This window comes from Melampsora larici-populina (assembly GCF_000204055.1).
Source record: "Melampsora larici-populina 98AG31 unplaced genomic scaffold MELLAscaffold_53, whole genome shotgun sequence".
Classification (NCBI taxonomy): Eukaryota; Fungi; Basidiomycota; class Pucciniomycetes; order Pucciniales; family Melampsoraceae; genus Melampsora; species Melampsora laricis-populina.
The window spans coordinates 356,738-376,467 of record NW_006768817.1 but is presented as its reverse complement, the minus strand read 5'-3'; the positions used below and the strand labels follow the sequence as shown (position 1 = coordinate 376,467).

The 19,730-nt window shown below is 43.4% G+C and overlaps 4 protein-coding genes across 4 annotated transcripts; 2 read left to right on the top strand and 2 right to left on the bottom strand.

Annotated features, from left to right (window-relative positions):
* Positions 1-1,351: 1,351 nt before the first annotated feature.
* Positions 1,352-3,385, bottom strand: MELLADRAFT_67418 (uncharacterized protein; the record flags this gene model as incomplete). The annotated part of the gene is made up of 10 exons (XM_007415692.1): positions 1,352-1,505; positions 1,569-1,681; positions 1,760-1,888; positions 1,922-1,999; positions 2,064-2,189; positions 2,293-2,434; positions 2,496-2,782; positions 2,843-3,093; positions 3,171-3,281; positions 3,358-3,385. The coding sequence occupies 10 exons, from the start codon at positions 3,383-3,385 to the stop codon at positions 1,352-1,354; spliced, it is 1,419 nt and encodes a 472-aa protein (XP_007415754.1).
* A 642-nt stretch (positions 3,386-4,027) lies between these two features.
* On the top strand, positions 4,028-4,510 carry MELLADRAFT_111398 (uncharacterized protein; the record flags this gene model as incomplete). Its single annotated transcript, XM_007415764.1, has 2 exons — positions 4,028-4,400; positions 4,467-4,510. 2 exons carry the CDS (start codon positions 4,028-4,030, stop codon positions 4,508-4,510), a joined length of 417 nt encoding a protein of 138 aa, XP_007415826.1.
* Positions 4,511-4,756: 246 nt separating this feature from the next.
* MELLADRAFT_111397 (uncharacterized protein) lies at positions 4,757-8,844 on the bottom strand (the record flags this gene model as incomplete). The annotated part of the gene is made up of 6 exons (XM_007415691.1): positions 4,757-5,086; positions 5,155-5,325; positions 5,386-5,546; positions 5,589-5,610; positions 8,240-8,751; positions 8,829-8,844. The coding sequence occupies 6 exons, from the start codon at positions 8,842-8,844 to the stop codon at positions 4,757-4,759; spliced, it is 1,212 nt and encodes a 403-aa protein (XP_007415753.1).
* Positions 8,845-10,478: 1,634 nt separating this feature from the next.
* On the top strand, positions 10,479-14,527 carry MELLADRAFT_73100 (uncharacterized protein; the record flags this gene model as incomplete). Its single annotated transcript, XM_007415765.1, has 10 exons — positions 10,479-10,639; positions 10,799-10,969; positions 11,038-11,167; positions 11,246-11,407; positions 11,605-11,770; positions 11,841-12,680; positions 12,763-12,909; positions 12,996-13,387; positions 13,451-13,528; positions 13,596-14,527. 9 exons carry the CDS (start codon positions 10,962-10,964, stop codon positions 14,148-14,150), a joined length of 2,478 nt encoding a protein of 825 aa, XP_007415827.1.
* Positions 14,528-19,730: the final 5,203 nt, after the last annotated feature.

Here is a 19,730-nt window from a genome sequence, read left to right as displayed (position 1 = left end):
ACGACATCTCTGGCGTGACCAATAGCCCCCAAAAGTGAAATTTGGGTCACTTTTGGATGCAACCCATCCTATCTCATTCAACATTACTTTGATGTTGTTTCTGAAACTGGCTGGTATGAGTTCAGCATCTTGTACATAACTTCTATTAGAAAAAAAAGAGAATCAAAAGTGCCAGCTCACAAGAATTGAGCTGGAAAACGAGTAATAAGTTTGTTTAAGGGAGTCAATTGACCATCTCTCGAGCCTTTTTAAGGGTACACATAACAATCTTAGCGGTTGAAATTTCAAATCTCAAAATAAGCAGCCTCAATGAATCAACACGATCATGAGATCTGTCGAGATTCTGAAGAGGCCATTTCCTTCATAACTCGACAGAGCTCATCTGACTGTTTTTTTGAAGAAAATGCATTTGTGGGTCGTGGTGTAAAAGCGAAGTGAAAAAACACCCACCAAAAGGTGGCTATTAGTCACGCAACAATTGTCGTTTAATGTGCAAGCCCCCTGTGCCAGGGGCGGACGAGTCCGAGAAAAATCACCTGGCACAGTGGGCTTGTTGTTAAGCTAGGGAAGGTTGAGCATCAGCACGGTTTAGAAACCAGGACAATCAGAGACAAGTGATCAACAGCTGATCATGTGGTTGATCAACTGTATTTGATGATACCCTTGAAAACCCGGTTACACCTTGGCCCCGCACGCGAGTATCAACCGGTTTTTGCTGGCAGACATTCACAACCTTCTGAAACCGGTTGTTCAACTAAAAGTGACTTGGTGGTGTACCCGCCTTCCAACAATGAAATGTAAACTACACCCCAGGGGGGCCTCGACCGCCAACCGACGGTGTCAGCCGGCGGTTGAGAGGCGGCCTACCACCAAGCAGTGATGGGCGGCCCCAGGGTAGACCTTGGTTTGGCGGTGTTGGGACGGCCGTTAAAAGCCATCCCAGGGCGGCCATGTAGTCGACCTGGGATGGCTTTTGGGCAGACCAAAGGCGGCCCATTAGTGTTTCCCCGGATGCCCAAATAGGGCGGGGATAGCGACCAGGCACGCACAGACGCGCAGGGCAGGCGGATGTTGTCCTTTTTTTGCTGCACACCGCGGCAAATGCCCGCGAGCTTTGCGGCGGACAGCATGGGAATCTCAGGGAACCTCACTAAGAACAGTGACACACGATGATAGATAATATATATATTCATTTTCATTTTCATTGAAGCAAGCAGGGGATTTGATGGTTTTTGTGGCAGGATGAACACAAGCTGAGCACACATTTTAAAGTCAAAGAAAAGGTAAATTTCAGTTTTGGGAACGTAGAACCTGATTGTAGACGGTAGAGTTCGTTGAGTGTTCAACTCCTTCAGGTGGTTTGGTTAGGGATTAGGGCAGGCATGATCCCAGCGATTATGTCGTCTTCAAATGGCAATCGCAAGGATGCATTTTCCGCAATTTGATCATAAGTGTTGACGCCGTCAAAGGCGGCACAGTCATTGTTGTATATAATTTTATAAAACCTGAAATGATGAGTATGTCAGTGTGTGTGAAAAATTTACATTCATAAGGGACCAAAGACTTACGAAGCTGCATACTCGACGCCTCTAAGACGTAGTTCATGGAGCTGGCGGTCCACAGCGGCCCAGATAGAACTTGAGCCCCTGCCAATTTGGAAAATGCGAAGGGCCTCCCGACGCTGGGCATTTCAGGTTTTGAAAGATGCGATCAATGAGTCATGGGAGCAAAAGGAAAAGATACTGAACAATCAACCCACCAGATAAGTGATCCGAGATCGAGTAGGCTCGCTGGTACTGGCCCACACTGTCTCAATGTCAGTGTGATCGGGCACTTGTCGGAATTTGATAGCAATCTGGAAGAAATGATGTCGCCCTTTTAGTTTTTGCTGGACAATAATGTTAAGGTTCAAGATGCTCACTTTATGTACCAGAGACTTGACAGTGGGCACAGCCCCGTGGACCACCGAGGCTTTGGGATCGTATACTCCAGACAAGAGCTGTGGTGTTCATATTCAGCGAGTGTATGTCCATTGCAAAGGAAAGAGTAAGGATAGAACTGACCAAGAGGTGGAGCTTCTCACGCACATGTTTGCATACATTCTTGACTTCCGTGTTATAACACCTGGCATCACTGACAGGAGTGACACCGTTTATTTGCTGCGGAATGAGATGGGCTACAGCTTGTTGCTGACGTACCCCGTTCTAGCAATGACAACAAGGGCAAGAGTCCTTCACTGCTTCGCAAGACACTTGGGAGTGATGTGAGAAATAGAAAAATAATTGGATTTACCTTGATGCTATTGTAGAACGAGTGAGCCAACCACCTTCGGTCAGGGCCCTCCAAGGCGGTATAGGACTCGAGCGTTGCGGAATTGATAAACTTGTGAGCTTGGGTCGTGACCGCAGCCTGGAATAGATGGCGGTCAGATGAGCTTTGACAAAATATGAACAAGAGACTGGGGTATCACCCTAAGTTCCGTGGTGCAGACCCACGGGCTATTTGTAGGTGGTTGATGGGGGTTGCCAGGCCCATGAGCAGTGGTGTCAGTTCCAGAAGCCTGGTTGGATTGAACCAGCTCCGTCAGAGTATCGACATGATCCGTGATACTTTCAACCTTCTCCAATATGCGTTCGACTTTGTCAATTACGATTTCCACCTTCACCAAAGCACGTTTGACTTTGCTCGAGATGTTCAACATGCTCTCAGACATGTTGGACATCTGATACATGTTCTGAGCGTGAGCGACGCTCATAATGATATGGCGGTAAGACCCTCGCGTCTGAGAAAACAAGGTTAGCATCCATGTCAAATATAAGAGGACAATCTTTGACAAACTAACCTCGGCAAGGGTGAGCGCATGGGCTCGCTGAACCTCATCAATACCTGCATTAGTCACTGCCTCGTCAAAAAAGAGCAACTCGTTCGCTCCAAGAGGCCTGGAGCCTCCTTGATCGACCGGGTCTTGCGATGGATTGTGGCCATCCTTGTTGCTTGGTTCCAACTCGGCACGAATACTGGAGGAAAAGTTTCGAACAGGGGAAACTGAACGATTGTCCCGGTCTCGAGCTGATCCAGCAGTTGATCTGCTACCTGGGAAGTGATCAAGACGTTCATGACTGAGAACTGTCATCTAAAGGAGAAGAGGGGAAAGTGTGCAGACAACAGACCTTGATTACGTAAGGAGCCAAAGTTGTTGAGGGACCGGATTGAACTCGTGTGAGCTGGTGTGCGAGGCGGATTTGCCCCTGGTGAACCACTGACGTCCTGGCTCAGGTTGCCTGGAAATAACGGCGACAACACTCGAAAATTAAGCAAGGAGCGTAATCCGTGATTGGATTGTGCAGACGAACGCACCGAAAGATCGGTTTGGATTCAAGGACATGATTTGGTGTGTCGAATCGATCAAAAAGAAGGGTTAGGGAGAGGTGGAAAAGTTATTGAAACAAAAGGTTATCGACTCAAATGGTCTTCAATGGGTGATCAGGATGTGATGAGTTGAAGGTGGGAGGAAAAAAAAGAAACGAGAGAGAGCCTCTTGGTAAGACCCGACTTCCTCGACGCAATGTGGGCGATGGGGATGGCTGACCAATCAGAAATCGGCAGGACGAACACGGCGTTGCTGGGTATTGAACTGTTGGCTGTTTGAAGGGGTTTGTGTTCTTTCGAGCCAGCCAAGTTTTTCAGTCGACCATTCGCGGCTTGGGACATCCCAATTGGGCGATTTGGCCTTTTGGGGCGATGAGTGGCGTCCACTTACTGGCGATTCTGCGACCGACCGCGCGCTTTGCACTGGACCAAGGTCGCGCGCTCGTGGTTTGCAAACATCGCGTGTAAGTGGGCCACTTTCAATCACAATCCACCCATTCTTAAAGGTCAAAAGAACCATTCACCTCCTCAATATCAAACGTCCACATTGTTCGTACCAAGGCCTATTAGGTGATTTTCTTTCTGGCTTATCAAATAGATCATGCGTGGAGTTGCCATATCAGCTGACCATAAGTGCCACGGAATTGGTCAGTCCACGATGTCTTTTCAAGGAATGATGAATGCCATTCGTGAGTTCCACAGGGCCGAATACAAAGCCGTTAGCCAACTGTTCGAACGGATGGAAGAGATGCATCGGATCGATTATGAGGTGGACCATCTAGAGGAGGATGCGTCCAACTGGACCTCATGGCGTAACAGTACGGAGGACGCCATTGCATGGCTCACTGGTGTCGATGACTATTTGGATGTAAACCGGCCAATTGTGGCCACGACTGTCAACTTAGTAATAGACAGGTTGGCCCTCGATATCATCCGTCGCACCATTCATGACAATCATGATGAAATTATCCGAGAAGCTCCCAGAGCCCGGCAAGCAATCACTTGCCTGCGACGTCACTTTGATCCTTATGGTCAGTCCCATGCGATTGTATGCCCGCCATGCTGAGGTTGCTGATCTCTGAACTTTTGCAAAACAGCGACTGGGCGTTTGGAACGAGGCGAAGGCCGATTGTATAGATAAACACTGGTGGTTTACACGCGAAGGATTGCTGTCAATAGGTCATTATAGTTAAAGATGATTCGGATCACAGAACTTTGATTAACGCCAGAAGACATCCATAGCATACAATCGATTTGTTTGTCAATTTTCCAAATCATCCAATGTGATTTTACGTAACCGTAGCATACAATCGTTTGGTCATACAAATCTCCACATGATGAAATGTGATTTTACGTCAGACGGTCCAAGATGTAATGCATTAGTTAATCATGAGACCATAGATTCATTGGTATCTTGGGTTTGTTTCTGCTTTTTGGCGCCCCGCGATGCTTCATTCCATGCCTTGAGCCCTTCTTGGATCGCGGAGTTCCACTGGGTCGCGTTAACTGTAGTCAGATTGACTTCGGCTATGCGTCGATGCACTTCGCCTGAATATTGTGCCGCTGAGTTTATAATGAAAGAATTCGTGTCTGCATGTGTTATGCCAGATACAAGAACATCACAAACTTTCCTTTCGATTTTTTTAGTGTGGGACATCGTCACTTTGCATTTTCCCTCGTGACAATTGTGCTGCACGTTGATTACCGTGACAACGTCCTGCAAGTTACCCAAATTTGTCAGCCAGTTCAGAAATGTAAGGCCTGCAAGGTCACTGGTGTACGAACTTTAACACCCCTCGCAAAGACATGTTCGCCCTTCAGTATCTCCCGCATGCCGTAGAAAGGAACCAATCGGCCTTTGGTGCATTGCTTCATTACCAGGACAGTCTTGATGGCCGCCTTGCCATCCGGTATCCAAATGGATTGAACCTGGGCGGGTGTAGAGTTCGTGTGGAGCTTTGATTCGACATAATGTCAGCATGGAGAATCCTTGTCACGTCTTTGGTTGGTGCGCACCAACACAAAATCCAGGGCTCGCACAGATTGGCCACTGGGCAAGGTCACACTGTCAATACATCGGAGAGGAGTGTCAGTCCCGAGGTCTTGCAATATTTCAGGCAATACTACGTTGGTTTTGACGGGACCTAACGGATTAATCGTACACCCATTAGAAGCCACTTTGTTTACATCATCAGAGGATTAAATGCCCGGCTACTTACGCCCATTTTTGAATAGCAAATCCTGTTTTGCAAGCTCATTCAGGCCCATTGCACGTTTTAATTCCGGTATTTTCGCAAAAAGCTCCATGATACGAGGGCCGCCGGTCACTCGAGCCTGGAGCTCTTTGTCAAAGAAAGAACCACCCGAGATGATCAAACGCAGCATCGCCTCAGTTATGAAAGCGTTGCCAATGTCACGACTTGGGCTCTGGTGATTTGTGTGTACAGAGGCGTCGCGTAGGTTTCCATTAAATGACTCCATTTTTTCGGTTGCAAATAAACTCGCGGGCCCGAAACGTCGAATAGATTCTTGAAGGTGAAGAAGCATGTGGAACTTTGGTTTATTACACCATTGTGCTGTGAAACCGATTAGTTGATGGAGGAATGAACTTATGTGATTGTCCAACTCAGCTAGGTACACCTTCATGTCGGGTATTTCCGTTTGGAATATGTACGAGCCTAACAGGCATAAAGATAACCAGAGGTGTCGCTGCTCTTTCTTCATGTAATTAAACAGCACAAAAGGCACTGTCTGCAGCACTGTTCGGAAATCTTTCCCTACCAGACTCTGGTAGTATTGAATGAGATTGATTGGCTGGACCGGTGGGATGTTGAGGCCTCGTGGACTGAACGCACGCCAACGAGCCGTGATATTGTTGAATTTTTCGGATCCAGCCTTCATGGGTGTGAGACTCTTCATTAGGTCACGAAATAGGTACTTGGTGATGCCGAGGAGGACTACGTGAAGCACTTCGACTGGTGTGTCTGCGTGTCCGTCGAACCCTTTTCGAAAACCACGACCAAAGCAAAGCCGTTAGTACCTGGAGAGCTATATAACAATGTTAAGACTGAAATGTGAAAAACCTTTCAGTCTTAACATGGGGTTGAATAGCTTCAAACCCTTATCTTCATTCAGCTTCTTGCACAAGGTTTCCACTTTGTTCAGGGGCAGTTGATCGAGGGCCACCTGGACCTTTTTCACATAGTAGTCATTGAAGGGGTGCCACAAGCCGTATACTCGTGCCTTATCTTCAACAAGCGTCTTTGTGTTCTTTTTTTGCGCCAGAGCCCAAATCTCTTGAGTGCGCACCAGGGTTTCATGCCACTTTCGAGCCGGGAGGTTGGTCTTTCCATGGTCGTCAGCGCTATGCTATAGATGCGTGCATGAATATCACACACACCTTTTCGCCAGCGTCATCCCTTCCCAAAAAATCTCGAACAAACCGTGGTTGTTCTTTATCAACCTTGCGGACCACTCGAAGGTCACACATCCTACATGGGGTCAATGTATTTGCAGGGTTTGTCGTATTGCAAATCTCCGCATGCATCGGGGCATCCCCGAGATGGCAGAGCACAACCACCATAACCAACACTTCCTCCCGTAGTGAATGATCATATGCTACAAACCCGTTCTCTCCGTGATCACTGTGCATGGCCAAACAACGTCAGCGCTCATGGGTGTATTTTCCAACCGCTGAGTTATAAAGAAAGGGATAGGTTACTTTATATCGTCTACTACTTCATCAAGCAGTTCTAGTGCCAAAGCCGAATTCGAGGTGGCCAAAAAGTGGATATTAAATTGTTGATTTGTCCATTCGGGTGCCAATCCGGAAAGGGTAAAGTACAAGCTCATGTGCTTGTTCCACTTCTTGGAGACGTTGCCCGAGGTATCGTCCGAGTATAATGTGATAGGTACGTGCCGGATTACTTTCCCTACAGCTTTTTCGCGCCATGGGTTTAGCAGTGGTTGTGTCACCACGCCCACATGATGATGTTCTAAGACCACCAGTATGAGTTTGTCAGCAAATATAACTTTTGAATGAATGTTTTGCGGTTTGGAGACATACGATACATGTTTATACCACATAGATCTCTTAAGTACGCGCCATTATCTAATGTGATGTCCTTGAAGGTCTTCCCAAACTGTTCGATGTCCAACGTGTAGGACTCGTCCAAGTCAAAAGCAGGTTCTTGAGGAATGATAATATTGAGATGGTCCGCATGACTAATATCTTGTTGGATTGTTGCAGGAAGGCACTTGGCTTTCAATCGGTTTTGGTGTTGGTAGAAGAAGATCGGCACAACGAGCTGGCCAGACTGGAGCTCCACAGGTTCATAGATATAGTAATGTTGAAGGTTTGCAACCACCATTTGGACTCGGAGGTTGGGGGAATAACACTCTCACCATTTTTGAGATTGCGAGAGTCGGCTTATCTGTTCATCTTCCGGTAGTTCAGGTACAAACACCAAGTGTGGGCTTACAATGGGGTTGGCTAATTCCTGTGATCAAAAGGAACATGTCAGTCGACAACGTCAAAGCCAACAAACACAGCAAGCACTTACATTTTTTATAATTGACTTCACGGTTAAGCCAAACAGAGGAATCCCGGAAGGACTAGTTCGTTCAGACAAGGACATGTCAAGCCTTAATCTGAGTCGGTCTTTGAGATCCCTCAGCGTTCCCCATTCTGGGAGTTTGACGTCCAATATGCGGATGATAGATCGAATCATCTGGTACTGCGCCCGAGATATAAGATGCCTGGGAGAACCAATGATTAACAATCCTGCGACCTGCTGGACAACAAGGATTGGCCATGACGTTGTGTAAGTCGATGAACCGTGCATATGCGCGATATAATGAACTGACTAACCTCTTTGTTTTTGAATGGATGCCATTCAATGGCCTCTTGGGCTCGAGCACGCGCAAGGTTGGGGTCTTGGGAGTCCGACTCTTCTTCGGTAAGATCATGGTTGTCATCTTCGTCGAAATCAAGGCGGTCTAGCGTTTCCAGGGCTTGACGCAGCCGCTCATAGCGAATTTGGCCGTCGAGGTCATCCGAGGGGTTCAAATGGTTGCCAAAGCTCGGGCCGAGAATATCGGCAGCGTCCAAAGAGCGAAGATAACTGAGAGGTGATGGGGGGCGGATGATGTCAGGAGGATCTGGTTCGGGATCTAAATCGGGCTCCATCAAAGGGGTGACCGGTGTAGCTATTGCATTTGTAGCTTGTTCATTTAAACCGACGAGCAATTGTTCTTCGTCCGCCAGGCGAGTAACAAACCTTGCAACCTTCTGTTGATGTGCAGTTGACTTGACGTGATGCTCGTAGTTGGCCATGCCTCGGGTGTTACAAGCTCGACACATCAACCTGGGGTTCGCAGGATCTGTCGAGACACGTTCAATATCTGTTTTGTGGCTCAGCTGGTGTCGTGATTCGTGGATGATCGTGGAGAAAGCTTACATGGATCGGTTGACATGGTGGGTGGATCGTTCAAGTCTTCCGCTGAGTGGCGGATCACTGGAACGAGGGCGAGATGTCGATGACCGCCGGTTGTGGGGCAGGGTTACGGCGGTGAATATCACGTGAGGTCTGCTGGTAGCCCAGGCATGGCCGTAGGGCCGCTGGTAAAGGGCCCGCATGATAGACCATCTGGGGGCCGTGAAGGGGCGGCTCAGGAGTATAGGCCGGGTTCTGACCCGACCTGCTTCAGGCCGGGGTTGACGGATTTCGGGCACAGAATCCTCCCATGGTGTAGCTGAATAACAACAAACAAGTACACCATGGCTACTCTTAGCAAACCATTGAATAGTACACTTACAAATTTCAATCCAAGAATTTGACCGAGAAGTCCTAAACTCTTCGGATTGCGCAACAGAGTCCTGTCCTGCTAATCCTTCTCATTCGAATATGAAACAGTTTCAAGCGAACTACCCACGCTCTCAAGGTGGTGGAAACCAACTGTGGGTCATGATAGATATATCAATCTTTTGGGAAGGAACCAAGTCGATTTCGATGGTCCACGAGGTAAACAAAATTTGGATGGGATGAACTTCACGCGATATAACTTTTGATTTTCTTGACCCAAGTCTATTTTCTTTTGAAACACGACTGGTATCCTTGCCTCCGTAGCACTCAAACAAATTCCATTTGTAAGCGAGACGGACTATGTTGTAGTAGTAGCCAGACAAGTGAAGTTACCCCTTGTGAAGTCTTGCGGATGCTTCTTGTAGATTCAACGTTTGGATTTGCAAGGGCCGCAGGCAGTGCGCGGTAAGCGTTGAAAACGTTTTGCATCTTTGTCCCGATGCAACGTCCTTTTGTAGATACCTACCTGCCTCGAGCTTACGATGACAAAGTGACATTCAAGTTCGACCATCGAGGTTCTGTTGAATGGTCAAAGTGGGAAATTGAGATTGTTAACCCAAAACTATGATGACCTGACTGATATGGATAGGGGTTGATTCGGTAAACAGAAATCATATTCGTCTTGAACCGATTCATCATGTATATACATACATACAAGGTTCGATTCAAACCACAAATGACGATGACCATCCTCAACGATATTCATCAAAACCAAACCCCTTTCTTTGAGCGGTTTTGCAATTTCATTTGGTCTAGAAATTTAAAATTTTCTTACTTTTGGAATTGAAGCCTCGATGACCGTTGATGGAAAGAAGATGACGGAGTTTCTATTTATGATTTGATGATGATGATGAAAGTAAAAGACAAATTGCTACAAAAGAAGAGAAGTGTAAACAGAGGATGAGAACTCATGATCCGATTTGATTTTATAGATAGAACCGATGAGAGATGTATGACGTAGCCAACTGTTTGGTATGATCAATCAAAAAGTTTTACGTCGCAGTTCGGTGTGATGATAGGTTGGGGATCATGTAGAGTTGTAGAAAAACGTCTCAAGGGGGTTTAACTTTTAAGTAGGAAAACTAAAGTTGAATGAAATTTTCAAAAATTCAAGAAATCTTATTCATTTCCGGTCATCAAGGGTGAAGAGTGTAGTCTCGATTTCCATTTACGAACCAAGACTATACCAGCCCGTATCCACTCTGATCCGATTGTTGGTCATTTCATCATTCTTTTACAATTTCATTTCAATCCCAATCTATTAATAGAATATACTCACTCACTCACTCTTATAGTAGTAAAGAAGAAAGAAAAAGATGTTGTTCTTGAATCGATCTTAAATCTAATCACTGCCATCTAGAACCACTACTTGTTTTGACTATTAGACCTGGTCCATATCATCACTTGTGAGCTTGCCAATCCATATCAGCCTACTTCTCAATCTGATTTACATCCGCTTCTCCTCGATTGGCTTTTTTTTTCTCTATTTAACTCCACTTTTATCTTCAATCTGCATTCAACCCTCTTACTGACCAAAACTTTGTATGTCGTAAATTTCATTCAAGTTGGGATAGGAACCAGTACCCTTGTTCCCTTCAGGTCCCTTTATCGACTTACCCTTATCTCATCAAATCGGTTGATCGTTGATTGATCACTTCAAATCGACTTTGGCCCTTCAACCTTCTAAATCCAAATTCCATCTTTTGAAACATCTGAACTTCTTTCAAGATGTCCGTGTGAGTCTCATGAAGATCTCTCTTGAAGCTCATCAGTGCAACTCAGGCTAATATCTTTCGTTTTAAAGAAATACTGAGGGTGCTCACTCCACCTCAACTCAAACCTTTCTCTCTGCCTTAATTCTGAACTCGGCGATCTGTGGAATAGAGATCGCCGTGTTTATGATTTTAAGACCAAAGTTTAAAAAAGTTTATCAAGTTAGTGTATTTCAACACGTTTCACCCTTTTTTTTCTCTATTCACACTTGAACTAACTCACCATTTCTTCTTATGTAGCCAAGATCTTATCTTCCAGTACGCGATCGAAGAACTGAAGCTTTACCATCTTCCTTCTTGGGTTGGCTTCCTGCTATCTTCAAGGCAAATCCAGAACAAATCATTCAAAAAAATGGACTTGATGCTTATTGCTTCTTGCGTTTCTTACGTCTCATGGCCTTCGTCAGTTCAAATTTTTCACTTTCGTATTTCCCATCACACATCACCTCTATTCTCCAGCCTTTACACTGCCACATAACATCAGTCGGCATCATCTAATACTGAGCATACACCTCAATCACTCAAACTTGGTCACAGGATATGAAAACGCTTGCTGAGACAGATCGCTGACCATTCTCGTTCCTCATCCTTCTTCACAGATCTTCGGTCCCATGTTTTTCTTGAGTTGGGCTATCCTCTTGCCTGTCTATGCTGCTCATTCAGGCGGCCTCAAAGAAGGTTTAGACCGGTTCACCTTTGGGAATGTCGGCTTGAACAAAACTCCGCGGTTTGCTGCACCTCTCATCTTGGCTTATCTCTTCACCAGTAAGTGCTTTTTTTTCTTCATCTCATCACGCTTGATTCCTTAGACTGACACTTGGCAATGATCATCCAGTGTATATTCTATACTTACTTCGATCCGAGATGGAAGGTTTTATTGCAAAGCGTCAAGATTTCTTCATTTCCAAAGCTCACTCCAAACTAGCTCAGTCTCGTACAGTACTAGTCACTGGTGTTCCTCACGACCTACTCAATGACGAAGCTCTACGAAAGTTCACCTCCTATTTACCTGGTGGAGCTCGACACATATGGATCGTCCGTGACTTGGGAAAACTACCTGATCTTTACGATCGTCGGGCTGAAGCTTTTGCCAAACTCGAAAGCGGTGAAACCAGTCTGTTCGCATTAGCTCAGAAAGGTAAAGCAAAGCCAGCTGCAGCTGAACTCGAAAAGGCTGGCGCCGAGTGGGCGAAACATGTCGATGTGAAGAAACGACCCCAACATAAGCTTGGCTTTCTCGGTCTGATTGGCAAAAAAGTAGATACCATCGACTGGGCTACTGAAGAAATCATCGAGACTAATAAGAAGCTTGAGAAACTCCGAAGTAACATTGGAGATTTTCCCACTCATAATTCGGCTTTCATTGAATTCAACACTCAGATCGCCGCCCATATGTTTGCACAGTCTTTATCTCATCACATGCCACTAAGGATGACAGGAAGGTGGATCGAAGTAGCTACAGAGGACGTCATTTGGTCTACACTCAACATCGATCCACTTCAAGCTCAGTTACGCGGTCTTATCTCATGGGGTATCACCATTGGACTCATCATCCTATGGTCTTTCCCGGTCGCATTCGTCGGTTTGATCTCAAATGTCAATAGTTTATGTACTAAAGCTTCTTGGATGGCTTGGCTCTGTAAACTACCATCGCCGATCCCAGGGATTTTACAGGGTCAGTCGTCCCTTTTCCCCACATCAATCGCATATCTCCCATACCCTAGACTCACATTTTTCTTGCAATCCGATTTTGTCAGGTGCACTGCCACCTGTACTGTTGGCAGTCTTGTTTATGCTGTTACCGATTTTTTTGAGGAGACTCGCAATCTTTCAAGGCATTCCACTTCATTCTCGAGTTGAACTCAGTCTTATGAGCCGTTATTTCCTCTTCCTCGTCATTCACGGTCCGTTCATTTCATTTCTTCACTACCTAGCTAGTTAGAAAACAAATCTGATCTAAATGACTTCATACTTACAATCCTCAATCCAGGTTTTCTTATCGTCACCCTCTCTTCTGGACTTGTTGCTGCCATTCCGGCACTTGCTAACAACCCAGGATCAGCTGTGACCATCCTGGCACAAGAACTACCAAAGGCTTCGACCTTCTTCTTGACATATATCGTGACAACCACCCTATCCGGAGCAGCTGGAGCCTTATTACAGATCGTCGGCGTCATCTTATATTACTTGAAGATCCATTTGCTTTCTTCGACCCCTAGAAGCGTTTATGGAATTCGATCTTCGATGAGCTCAGTTGCCTGGGGTACACTCTTTCCCAACATCACGTTACTCACTGTCATCGGAATCAGTTATGCCATCGTAAGTCCGATCGTGAATGGATTTATCTTCATGGGATTCTCGCTCTTTTGGTTTGTGTACAAGGTTCGTCTTTCTTCACTTTTCAGAGAGTATCGAAAGAAGGCTGATTTACCTTTTCTTACACAGTACCTTTTTATCTATGTCATGGATCTGCCTGCTGCGCACGAGACCGCCGGTCAATTCTTCCCTTTGGCAATCCATCAGGTTTGTGTTTCATTTATCTTCCGCTCTATACTTATCTATTCATCGAACCTATGTACTCCCTCTTCAGGTATTCGTCGGAGTCTATATCGGTCAAATCTTCTTAGCGGCGCTGTTCTTCTTCGTTCAAGATTCGCAAGGAAACCAAGCCGCAATTGTAGAAGGGGGTTTGATGATTGCCTTGATCATTCTGACAGCCATCTTCCATTTAATCCTTCAACGAAACTATCTTCCGGTCGTTGATTATCTACCCATCTCACTTGCCTCACGAACCACACCTCCTCAAGCTGAACATCAAGCGCCAATCACCCCTGTTATAGGTGAAAAGAAAGACAAATCACAAGATGAACCATTGATAGAAGAAGTTGGATTTCAAACTGAATCATCATTGGCGATCGCATCAAATCATGAATTTGATCATCCAGCAAGTTATGAATGTTTGAAACCGATTTGGTTACCTAAAGATCCATTAGGATTATCGATTGAAGCTATTAAGCTTTTAGGAGAATCCAAGATTGATGCCAGTGATGAAGGAGCTAAGATGGGCACTGATGGAAAGGTAGTAGTCACGAAGAACCCGCCTGGTGAAATTGATGATATTGACATACCTGAGAATGATAAATGAAGGATTTCTTCCTTCTTTTCTTCTCTGGCTTATGAATATGATTTCTTTTAAAGTAGGATATGTAGATGTTCATTTACAATATCTTAGATTCTATTCATGATCTTTATCATCAACAATTCATTTTTCTCTTTATTAGCTTTTTCTATCCTGTTTTGAAAACCAGATTGATGACTAAGAAACAAGAAGAAGAGAGTCGAATGGTCTCTTTTCTTTGGTTCGAACGATTGATTTTGTTTAATAATTCATTTGATGGATTTAATCTGTTTTGATAATTTATTCTATCATTGATCTGTTTTATGGATTTTTTGGGTGTTTTTTTTGATTTTTTCAAGTGGTCAACAACTATATGGTTTTACTTGACTTCATTTGATTCACGCATGGTTTGTCTTTTGACAGAATTTGATTGTGAGATTTATAGTTAATTTTTGGTTGGTATGGCTTTGAGGAAGTCTTATGGTTGAGTTTGAGTTGAGAATCAAGATGTCTTTTTACTTTATGGTGATTTTTCTTGGAGATTGAATGCAGTATGGTTCTGGGACAGATAGTTGACATGCTTAAGGTCTGAATGAATTGGTTTTCAGAGAGAAATTGTGTTGATTCAGAAGTTGTTCTTTTTGAGTTGGATATAAGGTTTATTGAGTAGGAGATTGAGCAATACTAGTATTTATTGGGCTAGTAAAACTTTTATAAATGTTTGAGAAGATGGATTTGCACAAATCAATCCTGTAAAAAATAGGAATTGTTTGATTGTTTGATTTGAAGGAAGTTCATAGGACTCAAGATTATTTCGAGGATCTTGATAAAATTCTGCCATAGATTCAAACTTGTAGGTGGTGCAAAAAACAGTGCCGCGCTTGACCCCATAAAGTGCCTGCAATGCACATTCTGGGATGAGATTTAAGAAAAGGTCAATCTTATTTACACATATCTTAATAATGGCACTATGCTCATTTGGTAAAGTAGGTGCTCAAAGATAGGGCCTACATTTGTGTGAACTCAAGTTCTCCACCTAGGGGCCAGAAAATGGTGCCTATGTTTCCAGAAGGGTGTTCTTGCTGAATTGTTCACCTTGGTTTGATTATGCTGGATTGGAAATTTGGTCCTGTTAAAGCAGCAACTGTTGCTGTCCTGGGCATTACTTTGGTTGTGATGTGGTGGGTGATTGAAAGATGGTTTGCTAGGGAGTGGTCTTATAGACCGGGGGAGCCATGGGAGCCAGCAATATTTGCTGCACTGCTTGACAAGAAAACTGCATTGCATTGCTCTTCAACAGCTACAAGATGTGTTGCTTACCTGGTGTTGCATGTAGAAAATGTTTTCTAGTGCCTGCATATGTATTGAAGCGGAGGATGTCACCTATGTATGTAGAAACATATCTCATTCTCCAAGATTTGTGAGTTTTGTGAACAAGAATTATTAAATTCCTCAAACTTTTTCTTCCAAATCCACTTCACCTTTTCCAAATTCTCAATGGTTGATTTTCTGGAAGGTTTGATTTGAACTTTTGAGGAAAAAAAGATGGATGTGTATTGGAGGAAATGAAGGATGGAGTTAAGATGAGAAAATTCAAAGAAAAGAAAAAGTTGAAGGTATAGTTGATTTTTTTTTCTAAATTGTGGAAGCCTTTGAATTTCATATTTTCATTATGTTTCTTTTTCTTTTCTTTGTGAGATCTTCTTGGATATATAATTTCTTTATATTTAGTGAAATATTGCATTGGTGATAAGTATGCAAAACTTTAGGTAAACCAGTTTTGGTTGATTATGAGAAGTCATTTGAAAGTACCCAGGCAACATCAAAATGTGGTCGCTTTGCACCCAGTACATTTTTGGTAATCAAAATATTGTTGCCGTCCACCATTATCTTAGTTGTAACTGGAAATGTTGTTTTTGTCCACCAATTACATCATTGCTCCTCAAAAGGTTGTTTCAATCCAACAATTACATTATTGGTACTGGAAATTTTGTCGCAGTGCTTGTGATGGAAACAGGTTTTGAAATCCAGGGCACACCTGACACACCTTTTCCAAATAGCCAAAGGTGCACCTATAGGGGGGATGCAAGGGTGCACCTTCCAAATACAAAAATTTGACAGAAACCCCCAAAAATCAAAATTGGAACCAAAATGATTATTTTTCATGTTGTGAAGATATCATCTACAGTCATTTAAGAAAAGCTTGCAATTTTGCCTGCAGAACTCAAGCAAATTGGTGGGGAATTTGTTGCAAGCTTTTCTTAAATGACTGTAGATATCAACATCAGGTAAGGAATGAAAACTACAGACAACTGAAAAGGTTGTAGAATACACAGTCTTCCAAACACAGTTGCCAGATTTTCTTCACTCTGAAGACAGAAATAGCTGTGATGTGAAACCCTTCTATCAAGCCAAGCAGGCATTTTCATTGCATTATGGTGCTGTTGGAATTGGTTCCTGGAACTAAAATCTTTATGATCAATCACTTGATTGAGATTGTTTTACAATGTGAGGAGTACATACACAGCTGTTAGGTGTGCTCTTCACTGAGAATAGCAGAGAGAAGGGGAAAGCTTGGTCTTCATGGGGTACACCCAAGTGAAGACTACAGCTAGTTAACCTCTAAGGAGAGGGTTTGAGAAAGGCAAAGAAAGGTTAAGGGCAGTACAGAGCTAATGCACTCTGACCTTGTGAGACTACAAGGGGGGCAGGCTTTACACTGTGGTATTCAAAGATCTTGAAGGCTACTTTAGGGTATTTAAAAAGGAGAAAGTTTTGCGGCTTCAATGTTTATTTCTAGAGACAATGAATGCCCTGGGCTTGTAGAAACCAGTACCTTGGGTGTTCAGCAATACAACCAATACTGCTCCAGAATGGTCTGTAACAAGGGCCATATTTCTGGAACCCACATTCTTTTTTGGGTATACAGGTGGAATTCTTTGCACAGACAGAATGAGAGATTGACATATTAGATATACACAGATTGACATATTAGATATACACAGATTGACATATTAGATATACAGTCGACTCCCTCGAAACCCATATCCCTGTAAACCCATACTTCCTGATAATCCATAGAAAATTGAGTCCATAAAATTTATGGGCGGGGAAAAGTGGCCTAAAACCCATACCTCACACTATTCCCATAACCCATAGGTTTTTTTAGGGAGACCAGGTTCAAAAGCCATGACCAGAAAGTGCAAAATTTGATATTTTTTCTGTAAAAACCACCTCCTTGTCAATCATTTCTCAGCAGAAAGTGTCTCAAAATGCTTCCAAAAGACCCTCCAAACTTCAGTGTATCAGATATTGAAACAGGTTTCAATGCTCTTGAAACAGAGAACAACAAAAGGCTTAAGCCACTATGCCAACTGCTCAGCAAAGGGAAGGAATTATCAGAGGTGGATGAAAGGTTCATGGACTCGGCAGGCAACTTGATAGACAGAGTTATGGTGTTGAGGAACATAAAAGCAGAAGGCAATGTTTCCAAGGCTGCAAGTCAATTCAACAATGAAGAGCTCAAGAGACTTGAACTTTGGATTTTGAAATTCAATCAAGCAAAGCAATCAGTGGTACCCAAAGAAGCCAGTAAGTTGTAACCTCAAGGGCCCTGTTGAACTGTTCACTTGCTGAAAACATGAGTTGTTGTATATTATAGGTTCTAAGAAACGGGCTGCTGAGAAAAGCAAACAATATAGAAATGAATTTTTTGAACAACTCCTTGAAAAAAAAACTCCCTCTTGACCCATACTTTACCTGCTAAACCTTAATCTATGGGTTATGAGGGAGATTCTCCAAAACCATACGCCCATAAAACCCATAGTTTTAGGTTTCCATAAAGAGGATTGGGTTTGAAGGGAGTCAACTGTACACACCACAAACATCAAACAACTTCCCTTCAATTGAGCATGGGAAAACAATTAGAGGCATAATTGCTCATAAAGCATTGGTCACTACACACCTGAGCCATAGCACTCACACTGCATATGTGCAGCAGGATAAGTGGATTGGGAGCCATCTTGTACATACAGAGATGCTCAGATATTGGCTCATCTGGATGAGTAAACCATATGTAATACCTTCTGTATTTTTTTCAGTTTGACAAAAGCATTCCAAAAATTGACTACATATACCTCCATAGCCACTGAGGCGATACTCTGGAAGCCATTTGATAGTAACAGAAAGGGTGTTACATGAAGTTTATTTAATGTGATTACACCAAAGCTATGAGTCAAGTGAGTGTATGTAGTCAATTTTTGCACTGCTTTTGTTAAACTGAAAAAAAATTACAGAAGGTAATACATAATATGGCTTACTCATCCAGATGAGCCAATATCTGATTCTGAGCATCTGTGTCTGATTCTGAGCATCTGTGTATGTACATGATAGCTCCCAATTTACCCATGCTACTGCACATATGTAGTGTGGGTGCTGTGGCTCAGGTCTGCATTGATCTTTATCACCAATTCCCCTTCTAATTATTTTCCAATGCTGAATTGAAGGGAAGTTGTTTAATGTTTGCAGTGTATACATCATAATCAGACACGTATCAATGCAAGTTTTGTAAGCCAAAACAGTAAGAATACAAATCATCAACAATACAAAGCTGAAAGTAAGAATTTAAGTGAGTGTCACCAATGATCAAAGAAGCAGACTAAGATACAAAAGATCAAGATTGCAATTGAATTACTAAATCACTTAAACCATTGGATATGGTTTGAACAAAAATCTTAGAATGTCAAATCTAAACCACAAACAAGGATATATGGAAGGATCCCAGAGTAAGAGTTTCAGGTAGGGCTTTGACCTGGCCTTGGAAAGGCCCGGCTGCATCTTCAAGAAGACCAGGGCCTGTTGTAGGCCTGTATCAAAGGGATGGGACCAAAAATGTCAGGGCTGGCGCCCTGAGGGTCCGGGCCCGTGGCGGGTCTCCTGGCACTCTGTAGGCCATGCTCAGCTGACTCAGGGTGTGTACCGCTTGCCTCAAGAAATCACCAGGCTGGCTCAGGTGGTCAGGGCCAGGGCCATGTCATAGCCCTAGTTTCAGGTCATAATATACACAAAGATGAACTAAACCTACTGTTCTACAGTTTTGGCATGTACCAAGTCTTTATCCTTAACAAATTACATATCTCATGATCAAATACATAACCACAGTTTCAAGTATATATTAACAATGAAACCCAGATCAAGTGCCCCACAAAACTTAAGTTTTACTGATCAAATGATCTTGATCAATCCTAAGACATGTAACAAAACCCATTCAACTTTGAATGGTCATGAAAAAGTTTTATGGAGTGTACAACAAGATCTTCTCCGTATTTGATCATCTGAGGGTATCCATTTTTGGATTGGGTTTCTGATCATTTTTGCATGTTTGGTGACAAGTTTGAGATTTGATTGATTTATTAAGGTTAAAGTGAAGTGGTTCTGGGGTTTGGGTGGTGAAACTTAAAGTGTTTTGTATAGCTGAGAACCTCAGAAATTAATGACCAATCATCAAGCTTCTTTTGTTTGTTAAAGAAACTTATTCTTTGAATTAAATAACTTTAAATGTACCATAGAACCTTACCTTTTTTTATTTCCAATCAAGAAATTATATGT